Raw genomic sequence first — 17,587 nt, forward strand, 5'->3', positions numbered from 1 at the left:
AAACTTGATCACTGACCTCCTAAAGATAGATGCTAGTAATACTTTTACTCATTACAGAAAAACTTTATTTGCTATCAACATTGAAAATAACAATCTTATCATAAATACAGCCTGTCCAGATGGTGCAAGTAAGGAATAAGCTATGCAGAAAATTGACTGCATTAATAACTTTTATTTGTCAATTTATAAAGCCTGAGGCATCGAATGGAGAACTCCTATGAGAAGAATTATCTGCCCTTGGAAGGGTTTCTGCTTTCAGTCAATCTATGCAGAGTGATTCGGTTCTTAAGGAACGCTGGGAAGGGCTGTATCCAATGGGTAGTAGAAAAATATACATGAGGATGATATTTTTAGAGGGGGGAGAGTAGGAGGAAAATAAAAGTAAATTTAAAAAGAAAAAGCCTAAAAAAGAAGGGGCAAATTTTGTTGTCTTACTGAGAAACAAATTATTTAATTTGTCGCATGGTGTATGGGATCCATAAATCATAATGCATATATTGTCCACTTAGCTTCATAGGCACAGGTTTCAGCCAGGTCAGGACAGATCTTCCAGAACTATAGCTAATAGTTGGTGTCATTTGTTAAGGGTGGGGGTCAATCAGAACGACTTATAGTTTCACACTGGGGAAATTTTTGTGCCTTAACATTATTTTGTGATTGACAATGTATACGTTATTTTGTTTATATATATACTTAATGAGAACTCATATACATGTTGCAACTTCATAAGAACAGAAGAACTTTGTGCACATAAAGACCTTGCAAGGAACCAACTCATCCAATTCCACTGAATAAGTGCCAAACCCCTTACATTTCACTCTAAACACTAACTTCCACCCCTAGATCCAGAAGGACATGGCTACATCATGAATTTGGACCCTTGTTGTCTCCATCATTCATTTCCCATTTCAATTAAATATTGCACATGTTGGACCTTACAATTAAGGGGGGGCTTGAGCCCACACGTGTGGGAGTGCGTTAGAATATTAATTAAATGATTAAATTTATCATCTTCTATGAACTTAAACTTTTAGGATAAGTGATGATTTAACCTTTTCAAACTTTTATCAATTCTTAAATGACTTTCTGAGCTCTATGTCCTTTTCAAGAAAAATATGCAATAATAATTTTCAGAGAGTTCTTCACTTTATTCAGTTGGAGATAAGTGAAGCCTAAACTTCAACACAACATTAACTAATTTTAAAGGGAAATAGTGGAAAAATATTGATACAGAAACTTAGGGTTTCTTTAGAGACCTATTTCTCCCTAAATTCATTGTTCCCCTAGCCTGCTCAGTAATCGGACTTTCCAATTATGGAGTTTGGCTCCTGGCCTGAGTCTGTTTTTGGCTGTGTTGGTCTTTAAAACTTTTCACATTTGCTTGACCTTAACCTTAATAAGCTTCTTGAAGTAAACACGCACGCACACACAAAAACAAAAGCACACACCCACATGCACGCTCACATGCATGCATTCAATCCTGTGATGATGTAATACTGCTTAATTCCATCTCCAGATCCGTCATCTTGAACTCAAGAAGGAGAAGAAAGTTGAGAGAGAAAACCTGGTCAGATTTTTGTTGGATGCAATGACAACACAATTTAGAAACCCCTCAATTTGGAATTAGGTGTCGTCCTCAAGGCAATACTTTTTCAGGTTCGTGAATCATGATGCTTGTCTTGTTCTTTCACAATACCTTAAAACGTGTTAAAATGATGATAGTAGTCTTCTGAACTTTATTAGTCGTTGTCTCATTGAGGAGCTGTTATTTACTTTATCTGTTAACCTATTTGTCCCAATAACTATCACAGATTATGTTCTCCAGCAACCCCTTTCATTTCAAGAGAGCTAGACTATCACCAGGAATCATCGTCATATTCCTGAAAGGCCACGTGAGAAGTTTTGCAAGTTGAGTTTTTCACTCCCCCCCCCCCCCCCCCCCCCCAAATACCATTGAGGTTTCGTCCACCTCATAGTCTAACCCCACATTTTTCCCACATTTTAATGGAGTGAATATGTAAATATATGAAATGTCAATTCATTCTGTGGGATATAGGTAGTAACTGTGAATAGGTTATAGTGCCATCAAACTCTTCTTTTCTTTTTATTCCTAGTTTTTTGTAAGTAGATGTGTATATGATTAATTTTCACAGCACAAGAACAAAATTCTCCCTTTGCCTGAAAAGTTAAATCTACTGGTTGTAATCATGACTATACCAGAATTTAACCTTTTTGCATCTCAGGCTTCTTTCTTCTCTTACATTGCTAGTACAGATTGACATGGTTCAGAGCCAACATAAAACATGACAGATCTTGCTGTTCATTTTCCTCATGTTCTGCTACTATTCTCATTGATCTCAAAACTTGGATTTCCTTTTGACAGTTCCCAGTTATGTTTTTTTCTTTCAATGGTTCATTGGTTTCCTTTGATTTACATTTGTACAGCGGCCATTGTTGTTGGTTGCGTGTTTTTGGTGTTTCATTGTTTCAATATAACCTGTATTCATCATCATGCAAGCAAAGAGGATATGTTTTATGATGGCTTACCTTGAAACCAAGTAAATGTAAATGTGGCTTGTTTTCAAGATCATTTGGGTTTTTGCAAAATACAAATATTGTGGGGGAAAAAAATTCAGGTGCGTCCTCTTTGCAGTAAAATGCTTTAGCTATAGATGGTCACATTATTTTTTCCTAAATTATGCAAAAATCTAGAATCTTTAGCTTTTGTCAAGTTGTAAACGGCATGACAAATAATATTGGAAACTTTCAGATAAGTAAAATAATTGGCAAGACAAAATCAGTGAACTTTTGAAAAACAAAAGCCTGTTAGCGATATATACTAAAATCTTCTTTTATTACTACATTTAATTAATACTTTGTTCCCTTTTTCAGACACTTTTGACAATAACTAAGGTTTTTTGCGGTTAATTTCTAGAGTTTGAAAAGTTCTGAAGGGATGTTTTGATAAGGGAAAAAAGGGTAGGCAGTGTTCAAATAAATCAAAGGCAAAGAATTTCTAGAAAAAAGTTAAGGTATATTATCATAAGTTTGCTACTTTTAGATTGATTTCTTCTCCGAATTTCATATTAGTGAATAACTTCACTGTATAATGACTTATTTCTTTTTTATTAGCTCTTAATTGCGTGATATTACTTGTTAAAGTTAGATCAAACATTGGGAGTTTTTATGCTCAAGATTAATAAAATTGTAAGAGAAATTACCAAGTACTAACTAGAGTTTTTTCAATGTAACATCTAATTTTACCAATTAACCCTTGAGTTTAACTATACAACAAATAAGCCATGTGTCATTTTTAATAGAGTTTAGCTGAAATTTTTATTATACTCTTGCAAAATTACAAATAATAATAATAATAAAAGAAAAAAGAGGTTGAGGACTACAATTCCATCAACGAAAGAGCGAGGGCTACCCGTCCTTTGAGAGGGCAACTTGAGAGCCGTAAAGGATACACACACCACCCTTTAACCACCTTTTATTTTTTTAAAGCAACTTTCTAAGTTTTGGAGGGCAACTAGAGAGGGTAGAGGCACCCCCTCACAAAAGGGTGGCTTCTCCTTGTTAAGTTGCCCCTCAACAAGATGTGTGTGTGTGGGGAGGTCGGGGAGATACAAACATGACCCTTTTCTTTTTAATAACATTTTAAGGGAATACCCTCAACCTTTTTCTATTTTTAATAACTTTTTAAGGGAATAAAGAAAATTTTTAATGAATTCTATTAAAAAGGACAAATCAAACCATGTTAGTGAATATTTTTTTGTGGGTGGGGGGGTGGGGGGGGTGGGGGATGAGATGAATTCTATTAAAAATGACAAATCAAACCATGTTAGTGCCTGTTTGGGATTGCTATGAGTTATATAACTTTTGTCATTAGATCTAGTTTTTGCCTGTAGAGTTTTGCTGAAAAAGTTCTACTAATAAAAATTGTTTAGTTGTTTGGTAACTACGAATTGAAAGTAATTTGAAATTGAAGTTATTATATGTGTTTGGTCAATAAACCAAAAAAGTACTTTTACAAGCTATAAGTGACAAAAAAGGACATCTAATTTTCTTTTTCATAGTAACTTTTTCATATCAAAATGAAGATGCAATATTAAGAACATTCACATTGGACTAGACAAACTTTGTCCAAATTTTAGCTAACAACAACCTCTCTTTTTTTTTTTAAGCTTCAACCTTTTCAAAAACACTGTACATCCCATTCTCTAAATCTTTTTCTCCCCCTTTTAAATATTATTCTTCTTTCTTTATTCGTTTTTTATACTTATTTTGTTCTTTCTTTATACTTATATGTTGATCTTTCTTTATTCTTATTTCGTTTTTTCTTTATTTTATTTATATTCTAACGGTTAGATTTTCTAACAGTCATATTTTTCTAACAGTCATATTCTTCTAACCTTCATATTTCTTCGACGGTCATATTCTGCAAATGAACTATTTCATGTCGGCGTTACCTTTCAGTGTTAAAAGTATAAGGTAAATGGGTACATTCTTATAATATTAATACAACAGGTTATCTAAAATTTTGTAAAGACAATTGTTTTGACTTTCTTTAATGAACAATGAGGGCAAATTGAAGTATATATTGAAGAACAAATGCAAAATGAAGTGCACATGCTCCAATCCTAATGGTTGTAGTTCCAACTGGAACTTAACCCAAATTGGATTGGAATTGGACCCAAACCAAATCCAATTTGAGTTTGGCTTGGGTCCAATTTCGACTGAAATTGCACCCAAGCCAAATCCGATTTAGAACATAGCTAATGCAATGAGTTAAGCTCTATTAATTATTCGACATTTTTTTACTTTTTTAATTAAGCTTCTTGTGAAAATTGGGTTCTTATAGCATTAATACAATAGGTTATCTGAATTATTATAAACGCAATTGTTTCAACTTTCTTCAATGAATAACAAAGGCATATTTAAGCACACATATTGAGAACAAAGGAATAATGAAGCACATATGCTTCACTCCTAATAGGTCAAGTTGCAACTGGAACATGACCCAAACCGAATCGAATTTGAGTTTGGCTTGGGTCCAATTGAAATTGAAATTGCACGCAAGCCAAATCCTGTTTAGAATATTGCAAATGTGATGAATGTGGATTAGGTCTAGTTTGATCTAAAATTGATTCCAAACCAATTCTAATTTAGCTTATAGCTAATGCAATGAGTCAAGCTCATTTGATTGTTCACCAACTTTTCTTTAATTTTTTGACTAAGCTCATTATGGAAACTGGTCGGGAGTTGGTTGAAGCAACCGAATAGATCGAATTGAGAAGCACATTGTTACATGATCGAGATTGGGAATGTGTATTAGGCCATTGCACGAGCAAGGCTTCAGGCTTAATTTTCCTATACCTTACTATGATGATAAATAAAAGATAATTGTAGGGCAATTCGAAGAACCCAAAACCTCCCTTTGGTCCTACATGGACTACTCCCCCTCCACAGTAACCTGGTTGTCATGTAACATTCCTTCCCTTTTAGAATTGAGATTGTCCTCATGGGCAAAGGTTGGAAACCGTAACTAAAATTCAGACAAAGATTCCCACGTAGCATCCATAGGAGAATGATGCAGCCAATGGAGTAGAAATCCCCTCTTGTCCATGCATGTGACGATGCTCCAGAATCGCTTAAGGCTTGATGATGGCATTGTCCTTGTTCGGGGCAGGGAGTGTGGCCGATACTGGCCAAACTTCTCCAATCCACTTCTTGAGCAAGGACACATGAAAAAACATTATGGAGTTTTGCACCTTCTAGCAGTTCCAGCTTATAAGCAACTGGTCCCACTCTTGAAAGAATTTATACGGCCCGTAGAATTTTGGAGAGTTTATTAGAGAGATGCCGCATAACTGACGATTGCCAATGCCATGGCAACTTTAAATATACTCATTCTCTGATGGAAAACTTCTGTTCTTGATGACCTTTATCATAAACCTACTTCATACGGTTTTACGCCAGCTGGAGTTACTCCCTCAAATCTTGTCGTAACCCATCCCTTTGTAGCAAAAGGTATTCAACTAATGCTATGGTTGCTCTTCCAAGAACTTAGCTCAAGATGGTAGGAGGTAGCCGGCCATATAAAATTTCAAGGGACTTCTTTTGGTGGCAACATGGAAACTAGTATTATAACAAAATTTCACCCATGGCAACCAAGTGGCCCACCTCTTGGGATTAGAACTAGTGAAACAACACAAAGACATCTGCAATGTGCGGTTTCCTACTTCCGTTTGGCCATCGGTTTGGGGATAATATGATGAACTGAAATTAAATTTAGTTCCATTAAGCTGGAAAAGTTCACGCCAAAAGCGGCTAGTGAATGCTGGATCTACGTCACATACTATTGACGTGGGCATCCCATGTAACCTCAAAATATTCTCAGAAAATGGTCGAGCTATTTGAGAGGCTGTATATGGATGTTTACTGGCAGTGTCTGTATTTAGAGAGTCTATCCACTACGACAAAAATTGTCGTCCTCCCTTGAGAAAGGGGTAACTCATCGATGAAATCCATTGAAAGGTCGATCCAAACTTATGTGGGTATTGCAGTAGCTGCAAAAGCCCAACTGGCTTTACATTGTCTGCCTTATGTCATCGGCATACATCACATGAACATATAAACTTTTTTAGTTGGGATTTAATACCATGCCAATAGAATGCAACCCTTGCTTGTTGAAGGCCTTTGTAATAGCCTTCATGAGTGCTATCGTGTATTTCTTTAAGGATGGATTCAGTTAGTGGTGAAGTGGAAATAATATAAATTTCCATATAAATTGCCTACATTTTACTTATCAAAAAAAAAGTGGAAATAATATAAATTCTAGAGGAAACTTCACTTTGACCCCCTGAACTTCTACTCGATTTTACAAACCTCTCCTAAACTTTCAAATATCTCATTTTGGACCCCTGAACTTTCAATTACTCTCAATGTGGACCCCTCCGTCAGATTTTAAATATTACATTACGTTTATACCTCTGGCTTTTGTATAAAATTCCAACTTCCAAAACGTTTTTTTATTTTTTTAAAAAATGAAAATCAAGGACATTTTGGTCTTTTTTTGTATTTCTAACGTCTAAAATTAACGGAAGGGTTCTAATTGAGAGTAATTGAAAGTTCAGAGGTCCAAAATGAGAGATTTGAAAGTTCAGGGGGGGTTTGTAAAATCGGATGGAAGTTCAAGGGGTCAAAGTGAAGTTTCCCCTAAATTCTATCATTTTTTCAACTTTACTTTCTCATGGTTGATCTTAACCTTCGTCTACTCCATATCATCTAACTTGCTACTATATTCCTCATTAAGGGATTTCCTTTCTTCTTCTAGGTCGAGCTCGAACTCCTGCATTTTTGCATCCAAAATGGCCCTTTGCTCGTCAAGAAGCTTCTAAATCTCCACCTATAATATAAACCAGATATATGAAATGCCAAGCAGCTGAATCAATCAAACTACCAAAATCTATTCAAGTCCTTTAGGAATAAATAACACCATAAACAATACACAAGACACAACTTGATCAATAAGACCTGAAACACACACCTACACAAATAAGGCAGACAAGTTTTTGTATTGTTCACAATACCTATCACAGTCTTCCAGATCACAAGTTGAAGCATCTGATTTAAAGCATGTTCAAACATGCATCTCATCCACAGAAAAGATATCATCCAATTGTTTTTAATCATTTCCATAATAACTCAGACGTCAAAGAATCCAAGCCACCATATCTAAGGATAGATAACATTGTAAGTCTAGCATGATAAGAGTTCTCATTGATTTTATGACACTCTATCCCATTCAATCAGCATAGACCAAGCACTTACATACATGCACACAGCATACCATCACTAAATGACTGTAGGTCCAACTTTTCAAGTTTTTTTTTTTTTTTTTTATTCTTGATAAGAAAGCAAAATAAAAATTGTTGAGTCAACTTTTACTATGTAGGAAAAAATGGTTGGAACTCGCTCTTTCTCTAGCATTAAGCTTTTCTTCCAACACAAGTAATTCCTTCTCCTTCATCTCAAGGAAGCTTCTTAGAGAGTCAGCTTTCTACAATCAAATTAACAAAACAAAGGAGTTATTAACAAGGTTTAGATGAATTAAACATGTTAAAACAGCTCAACCGAACAAGAGACCCACTTTCACTTTTTCAACCAAGTCCTCCAATCTTTTATTGATATTATCTTCCTTCTCTTTCAATGTTGAGTTGGATAAATCGATCCTCTTGTCAGCCTCTTCGAGGTCCATCTCTTTCTACATAAGAGTTGCATCTAGTTGATTAGCCTTCTCTCCCTCATTAAAGATTCTCCTGCTCTTGCATAGCCTCTCCACCCCTTCTTGTAGTTTCCTCTCCCACTCTCGCAAGTCTTCTCTTTTTCTATAAAAAATGTGCTTCTTGCCTAAGTGCAATTCGAAGACATGTAAGAATAATGCTTAACACCAATTGAAGCGAGTTGCATGCTCAATGAAGTTCGTGTGTGTGCCTTTGTGTGAGTATTTTGTGTATATATGATCATTAACTATCACATTAAAGATGCTGAGCATAAAGCATACTCGGTTGTTAAGGATAGACGCTCCCATTGGAGAACACTTTTATGAGCCCCCTCCTTTTGCAATCTCATCTCTAATTTTGACCTCTTTAGGTTTACCTCAGCAAGCCTGGTTTTCAGCAGCATGTAATTTTTCTTTTACCTCCAAAGATTTCTCTTCAGTTCCAACAACCAAAGCGTCTGTGCATTAGTCAACTTTGTGTCCGATCCAAGCTTAACTTGGTCATGCTCCCCTTCAATTTCACACAGAGCCTTTCGAAGCTGCATTGAAGATACACAAGATCAAGATATCAATAAGCAAGAAACCAAGATTGTAAATTACACTCCAAGTACAAACCAAATAACCCAAAGTAATAGAAAGAGCAAATTGAAACACATCCCTTAAATTCTTTGAATTAAAAAGCAGCATTCAATAATGGCTATATCCAAATGTCAACTTGTTACAAAGATGGTACAAAATCAGGAAAACAGCAACCAGAAAGCAAGATCTCTAGTAGAAACAAATTTGTTCCACCAGTATGGCATCGAAGAATGTAAAAAGATCTCCAATTCAGAGTCTTGATTAAGATGGCAAGGATATTTCTACGTTTAATAAAAATCTGTTGATATGTCAACTAAACTTTTGCATAACTGATCTTCTGAAATAACTAGTCAAATATCACAAACGTAAAATCTAAATTGTTAAATATCACAAACGAAAAACCTGAGATTTCTTTACCTTAGAACGTGTTCATTTTCTAGAAAACCATGCGTTCTAATGAAGAATTCGCCACACTCAAAGGGATTTGCCAACTTGTTAAGAAGATGGTAGAGATGAAAAATGATATTATAGATTCATTGGTAACATTGACATTGATTCTGCAATTACGATGACTATTGTTGAAAGAGATTTTTTAGCAACTAATATCGTTAAAAATCATTTACGTAACTAGATGGAAATCAATTGATGAATAATTGTCAAGTTATTAGTAATGAAGAAAGAAAAATGCTTCTTTGAATTCTAGCATTCATCATGTATACATTTTCGCTGGATTGGCATATTACATCTACCATTGTTGTTTTTCTTCTTCTTCTTCTTCTTCTTCTTCTTTTTTTAATTAAGGGCGGATGAAGCATGCTAACGCAGTAAATATGTCAGTGAGATGGACACTAGAATGCAAAGAAGCATTTCTCATGAAGAAATCATATAATGATTTCAAAATATGAAAACTCGTTGACAACAACTGAATAAAATAACGTTAGGCATGAAAAAATAAATTGTAAGTCATATTTATATATTTTAAAGAATAATTTAATTTTATTTAATTCTTCTGTTATTTTGTTAGTTGGGATTTAATACCATGCCAATAGAATACAACCCTTACTTGTTGAAGGCCTTTGTAATAGCCTTCATGAGTGCTATCGCATATTTCTTTAAGGATGGATTCAGTTAGTGGTGAAGTGGAAATGATATAAATTCTATCATTTAAGTAAATGAGATCACCTTTGACTTTCCAATGACCCACAGCCTCCCCTTGCTGAATGCACAACACCAACTCTTGTAATTGATGCTTTATACTTATTTCTTCTTTTATGAGTGCAACCCATTGAGGCACCGATTGAGACATAGCCGTCAAAGTCTACTCCATTTTTCTAGAAAGGGTGTCTACCACCGAGTTCTCACTTCCCTTTTTGTACTCAATCACAAAATCGTTCCCGAATAATTTAATGAGCCATCTTTGTTGTGAATTGATTGTGATTGTTTGATCCCAAAGAGCGGCTGTAATGGTCTATCTGTACTATGAACTATTGGCCAAGAGATACAGTCACCATTTTTGGACAAAGGTGACTAGGGTTAACATCTCCATGTTGAATGCGCAAAGAGCCAAATTTTGATCATGGAAAGCTTGACTAAAATACGCAATTGGATGTAGTTCTTGCATCAACACAGTGCCAATTCTTGTCCTTAAAGCATCACATTCAATAACAAAGACTTTTGAGAAATTAGGAAGGGCCAATATTGGAGCTTGGGTCATCGCCGTTTTCAACTACTTAAAATATGTAGTTGCCTGTGTCGTCCACTGGAACACAATTTTCTTGAGGAGTTGAGTGAGGGGGCTATCTGTGATGCCCCAAATTTCTACGATATATTTATCTAAAAATTTCTCTCGTTCTTGTTTTAAATCTTCACCTTCCTTCAAAAGCAACTCCTTTTGAAGTCTGTAATTATCTATCTCCTGTTTCAATTGTGGCTGCTTACAGAGATGTTTTGACCTCACTTTCTTAGTCATCCCCAATTTATAACTCTCTTCATGAATTTTTTTATTCTACTGATTATTCTAATTCCTTACCTTCTCATCTCTGAGTATTTACAATCTCTCATGATCAATAATTATTTGTTGCTTTTCTACCACCAACCTATTATCATCAGCTTTTATAGCCTTTCCTATCTATTTACAAGTTTTCATCTTAGCCTCACTATCCGTCTCTTTCTCATTCAATCTCTCTTGTCTCTTATCCAACAAATGCTCTTGTTTTTCCAACTTTACTTTCTCATGGTTGATCTTAACCTTCATCTACTCCATATCATCTAACTTGCTACTATATTCCTCATTAAGGGATTTCCTTTTTTTCTTCTAGTTCCAGCTCAAACTCCTGCATTTTTGCATCCATAATGGCCCTTTGCTCGTCATGAAGCTTCTGAATCTCCACCTATAATATAAACCAGATATATGAAATGCTAGGTTGCTGAATCAACCAAACTACCAAAATCTATTCAAGTCCTTTAGGAATAAATAACACCATAGACAATACACACGACCCTACTTGATCAATAAGACCTGAAACACACACCTACACAAACAGGGCAGACAAGTTTCTGTATTGTTCACAATATCTATTATAGTCTTCCATATCACAAGTTGAAGCATCTCATTTAAAGCATATGCAAACATGCGTCTCATCCACAGAAAAGATATCATTCAGTTGTTTATAATCATTTCCATAATAACTCAGACGTCAAAGAATCCAAGCCACCATATCTAAGGATAGATAACAGTGTAAGTCTAGCATGATAAGAGTTCTCATTGATTTTATGACACTCTCCCATTCAATCAGCATACACCAAGCACTTACATACATGCACACAACACACCATCACTAAATGACTATAGGTTCAACTTTTCAATTTTTTTTTTCTTGATAAGTAAAACAAAATAAAAATTGTTGAGTCAACTTTTACTATGTAGGAAATAAGTGTTGGAACTCGCTCTTTCTCTAGCATTAAGCTTTTCTACCAATGAGGTAAGGATTCATTTTTTTTAAAAAAAAATGTAATGTTTATTTATGAGCTTGATTTTTCTTGTGGGTTTTGTATGGGTTTTTGTCAATTTTTTTGGTGGGTTTTGTTTGAAACAAGTGTATCAAAGTAGTAAGGATTCATAAAATTAAAAATTAAAATTAAAATTAAAAAAAAAAATTGATTTTTTTTATAATGTTTATTTATGTGCTTGGTTTTTCTAGTGGCTTTTGTATGGGTTTTTGACAAATTTTTTGGTGGGTTTTGTTTGAAACAGATGTGTATCAAAGAATCAAGTGAGGAAGTTATTGCCACGGTATGGATATTATTATTTTTTTTTGTTTTTGATAATTTTGTATGGGTTCTTGATAATATTTCTGGTGGCTTTTTTTTTTTTTTTTTTTTTTTGTTAGTTTGTTTTTGTGTGCTTCAGTTTTGGAACATATGCTTAGAAGAGATTTTGTGTGGTTCTTGGATTGATTCATCAAAAAAAAAAATTGATTTTTTTATTGTTGTGTTTAGTTTTGGAAGGATTAATAAAAATGAGAGCTCTAAATATAAAAATAATATTAAAATAAATATTATTTAATTAATATTTAAATATTAAAAAAAATAAAATAAAATAAGACCCCATTTAAAAGTTTTGTCAAGGCCCATAAAACATTGAGCCGGCCCTGTGCATTATTCGCCTCTCTCTTAACATGTCCAGCATCCCATCTTCGGAATCCCCATAGGACCTCATGGATATCCCCAACGATCTGCCCATAACAACACCAGTTAGGTCCCTTTTAGTTAATAGCCTGCACTACTTGCATCGAGTCCCCTTCAAGCATTATGTCCATCAAACCAAGATCTTTACTGAATTCCACCACACAAAGAGCTCCCATGGTCTCGGCCACCACTAGCTCTTGAAATATCGCCATTGTTCTACTCAAAGCTGCAGACACCAAACCATTTGAATCCCTGATAATCACACCAACTCTAATTCGTTTACTTTCAGAGTCCAAACCAATGTCCCAATTGACTTTAAACCGACCACTAGGTGGATTCTTCCATCTTATCTCTATTGCCGGTATTGGGCTGGGATTGCTCGAGTCCCGCTTGATTTGTGCTTGCCGAAACTGAGAAACAACCTCCCCTGCCTCTCGCACTAACTTGTTAGGATGAGTAAAGTTCCACCATGAACCACGGCATTGACACTCCCATAGAGCATGAAGGGTGCAAAGAGCATCCTCCCTATAGCACTTCTTGAAAATCATAACATAACAAAATAAGTGTGTGGATGCAGTTTCTCCCACTAAGCCTGAACATCCTCGCCTCCTATCTTATTTGTCTGATATCCTGAAAGGAAAAACAAAAAGTGAGCAAATTAAAGGATTAGAAAGTAATATTCCCGACCTTTAAAACATGTTTATGACCTATTGCTTAGTAAAATATGAATCAAATACATTATTAGCATGTTATGGACATAACATTCAATAATTAAAAGGATGCTTATACTCGATGCAACTTGCATAAAATAACATGATTTTGCACCATTTTTTTACATGAAGTTTTTGGCCATGAAAATTTCTGCCATAACCTTAATTTCATATTTATGATCAATTTTAAAAATAATTTTTATGGCATTTCATGAGTTATATAGGCTTCGTACTAAAAACCCTAGGTTAATTTTATAAAACTAGCACTTTTTTTTTTTTTTTAATTGAATGGGGAGAAAAGGCTACACTACAGGAAAATCAATCTTTAGCGACGATAGCCCACATGTCGTCGCTGATGGTCATCAGCGACGACTACCCAGTCGTTGCAAGTAATCCGTCGTTAAAGACTAAATAGTGACGACATGCAATGTCGTCGCTGTTAATAATTATCAGCGACAACAAATGTCATCGCTAATAACTATCAAAGTTTGTCGCTGAAAATGCCTCTTAAAGTCGATGGGGTCGCTGATGTGTGAGTCATCAGCGACGACATTGTCGTCGCTGATGACGCACACATCAGCGACGACATTTGTCGTCGCTGATGACACACACATCAACGACGACATTTTTGCCGTTGCTAATGACCCACACATCAGTGTTGCTGATGATCGTCGTCGTCAACATCAAATGCTTTTCTTTTTGACCGATTAATGTTTTAAATTGTTAGGTATAAATGATCTAAACATAACAATATGTTAAAGCTTACTTAAGAACTCTTTTTCTAATTAAATATGTTAAAAGGTCTGAAACAGAGTTAATTACAAGTGAAGAAGTCTCAAAAATGGCCTGAGAAAACTACATAATTGTTAAGTTTTTAAGCAAGTGCCAAAGAAGGCATACATCAACAACAATGTTCATTGAGAAATTAAACTTCATATGTAGCTAAGCAGCAAACAAAGGATTACAAAGAAGGCTTCCCAGATGTAAGAACTGATAACTTATACGACTCATCAATACCATATGTAACTGCATGGAGAAGAAGAGCATATATTAGACAAGAAAACTCACTTAAAAACTACAAGTGTGTCTAATATAACAACCACATAGTTGGACAAACAGTTGCTACTCAAACATGAAAAAACGTAATAGAAAAAGAACATTGTCCATAATGTATCACAGTATAAAGGAATTTCATACCATAATTGATACAGTAAATTATGGCAAGGCAAAGCAACAAGTTCCCAACCAAACAATGAAGAAATTGCGGCGCTTAAGACTTGAGACAATGGAAAGCCATATGAACAGGCTGCTAAAGTTAAAGTTCCAATGATGACACGTCTGATACGATACTATGCTGGTATGTATATCAATTCATCTTATGATTTATAGATTCTATCTATTTTTGCAAGATTTTTAAGATTTCTATATACAAAATTTTAGATTGGGCAGATAAAATTCATGTCACAACTCCAGCTGATGGACCATACCATGTGGAAACCTTACATGAACCTATTGGTGTTGTGGGTCAGATTATTCCATGGATCGGTCCTGCATTAGCATGCGGCAACACTATTGTTCTTAAAACATCAGAGCTGACACCTTTATCTGCTCCCTTTGCTGCAAATCTATTGCATGAGGTAAATCATGGTGAAACTTTATTATCTTCTTTTAAGATGGTTTCTCATGAATGTTGTTTCATTCACCAAATTTCATGAATAAAATATGTATGTGGCCTGGATCCTGAAAAATCCCGATGTTTTACCAAGTGGTCATATCCTGAATAAAATATACCAAGTGGTCATATCCTTGTACCTAGTTAATGTCTACCCAAAATAGCTCATATTGTGGATGTAAATGTCCACTGCCCCCAATCCCAAAGATAAAGGAAAATAGCATCCCAAATCTTAATTTTGCAAGACCTCTAATACCAACATCTCCTATAAACCCAAGATTTTGGATCAACCTAATATGATTGAATTGAGCAGCAAAATTTGTGACAACGTGTACAGTAAAAAACTTATCAACCAGGCAGTGAATTTAAGGCACATCATAACAATTTGAATCAATAGTGAAGAACAAGATTTATTTGAATGGAAAAAATCTTTCCCTACATGGCACCTTAAGAAAAACCAAATCAAATATCTAAAATGTGAAGACATAAAAATAGTTTATAGTGAAATATTCCAAAAACAAAGCAACATATAAGATGTGAGCAAATAACATGTTCATGAGTAAATATTCCAAAAAAAAAAAAAAAAAATGAAGCATCATATCAAGCTATGATCCCAGACATATCATACACACCAAGGTCTATTTGTAATGAAGATAAATTAAATTATCATATGTTTTACAATCACAACCCAATATCTAAGAAAACTTAACCATCCCATAATGTACGACTACACGCCCTCAACGCCCCTAACAAACCAAAGTTTATAAGTACTCTAACTTCCCAAAAGAAACATTGGAGTTTTCTGCAAATTGCAAATGCATTTTTTTCCCCTTTCTTCGGTGAATAAGCACAACTTTTATAACCAAACAAAAACATTACAATCAACTCTCCTGTAAAAACTGGACCACAGTTGCTACAACAGCAACTCCATGAACACCAAACAACATTTCTGCACAGAAACTACAACAGTAGCCGATAAACACCAACTACCAGAACCAACTAAAAGAGCAACTAGCTCCTAAAACAGAAAAAACCAAAACATACATCGAACTGCCATTCCTAAGCGCCTAAAACAGAGCAACAAAAAACACCAAAAAATACAAATTGTCATTCCTAAGCTATACAAGAAGAGTAGCAGGTGCATTCCTATCGCAACAAAGATCACACGGAAATTGTCAAGCCAAATTTTCTTCTGTCCATAATCTGACTTCCCAAACAAATTGCTTAACAATACGTTCCTAGTTTCACATTCCTAACCTTTTTTTAGATAATTAATAAACCAATCTCAATAAAAGAACACATTCCTCACTAACATCCATTTACAGCCATTGCTGATGGAAAAATGCAATTTTCTAGTTTGCACATTACAATTACCTGAAAGGAGAAACAAGCAACTGGAGTTAATAGATACTTTAACACATCGACCAAGGAAATCAACAAAATTCTAAACTGTATAATATATAAGGGGGAAATTGGCTACTGCACTTGTTTTTCAACACATCGACCAAGGAAATTAAGACTCAACTAAAATCAAACTTCCATCTGAAAATCAATTATCCAAATTCCATCAAAGTAGTAAAGAAATCACAAAATGAGCAAAATTCTTACCCATTTTCATGTCTCTTTAAACATTCCAATCAAAATGAGCAATATTCACACCTTGTGTTCCTATAACATATATAAAAGAAAACAAAGATGTCATCAGTAAAAAATTAGTTGTTCGGGTTCAATTAAAGCATAACGAAACATATCTATCACACAACCATTTTACCTAAAACACGTGACATTAGGAGATCAAATTGGCGCTTTGATTATTGTCTAATTTCCTCTATTTGTTCATCTCTTTTTCTATCTTTTTCCACTAACTCATTTTACAGTTCCTCTATTTGTTCATATCTTTTTCTATCTTTTTCCACCAACTCATTTTGTAGTTCCTCTATTTTTCTATTTGTTTCCTCCAACTCAAGGTTGAGTTGGGTGCCATATACTTGCAAAGAAGAGGATGGAGTAGGTCTGACAAATTTTCTCATCCCTCTAACATGGCCAGAACGTTTCCCACCAAGAGCTTGTGTAAATATTTTCTCTTCATGTACTTCTACCTCTTTGTCAGCCAACTTCTCTACCATCAAATTCTTCAGAAGCAACCAAAATCAACAGGTTAGCCGTATAACAATGTGAGACAAGATATTAACAGAGAGCAGAAATTTCAACTACTTACGTATCGTTTTTCACACTGCGGAGTCACAAATTTCCCATTTTTATTTGTGTGAGAGATCTTATAAAAGTCAATTAGATTGGACTCTTCTTCATCCTCTCCTGCCTACACATAATAGACATATAATTAACATATGCTCTAAACATAATTATTAGAATAATGTAATAGTATAAAATTGTTACCTCACTATGGCGATGATTAAGAAAAGATCTAGAGCAAGATGTGTGATTAGTCTTCAACTCCGATCTATTCTTCTTATTACGTGTGGATTTGTCCTGTGACAAATTTTCACTAAATTATTACAAAATTATACTCCTTTAGATTGTTGTCAATTTAGTTTAAAAATATTTACCTTCCATTCTTTGTTTTCAAATGACTCGCATATCTTAAGCCACATGGGTTGTGAGATAAGCTTTGAAACTTTTGTCTTCGCGATT

At 34.7% G+C, this 17,587-nt stretch overlaps 1 protein-coding gene and 1 pseudogene across 4 annotated transcripts in view; one reads left to right on the top strand and one right to left on the bottom strand.

The window, feature by feature from the left end:
• Window positions 1-2,332, top strand: part of GCN2 (protein kinase family protein) — a 71,907-nt gene extending 69,575 nt beyond the window's left edge. For all 4 annotated transcript variants that reach the window (XM_059595292.2, XM_088513293.1, XM_088513296.1 and 1 more), the window contains 2 exons: window positions 1,517-1,656; window positions 1,812-2,332. In XM_059595292.2, coding sequence (XP_059451275.2) covers window positions 1,517-1,627 — 111 coding nt within the window. In that variant the 3' untranslated portion in view covers window positions 1,628-1,656; window positions 1,812-2,332. The remainder of the gene's footprint in view (window positions 1-1,516; window positions 1,657-1,811) is intronic.
• Window positions 2,333-16,689: 14,357 nt separating this feature from the next.
• Window positions 16,690-17,580, bottom strand: LOC148587608 (uncharacterized; annotated as a pseudogene).
• Between the last annotated feature and the right edge of the window lie 7 nt (window positions 17,581-17,587).

The sequence above is a fragment of the Corylus avellana genome, chromosome 2 (genome assembly GCF_965113065.1).
Source record: "Corylus avellana chromosome 2, dhCorAvel1.hap1.2, whole genome shotgun sequence".
Lineage (NCBI taxonomy): Eukaryota > Viridiplantae > Streptophyta > Magnoliopsida > Fagales > Betulaceae > Corylus > Corylus avellana.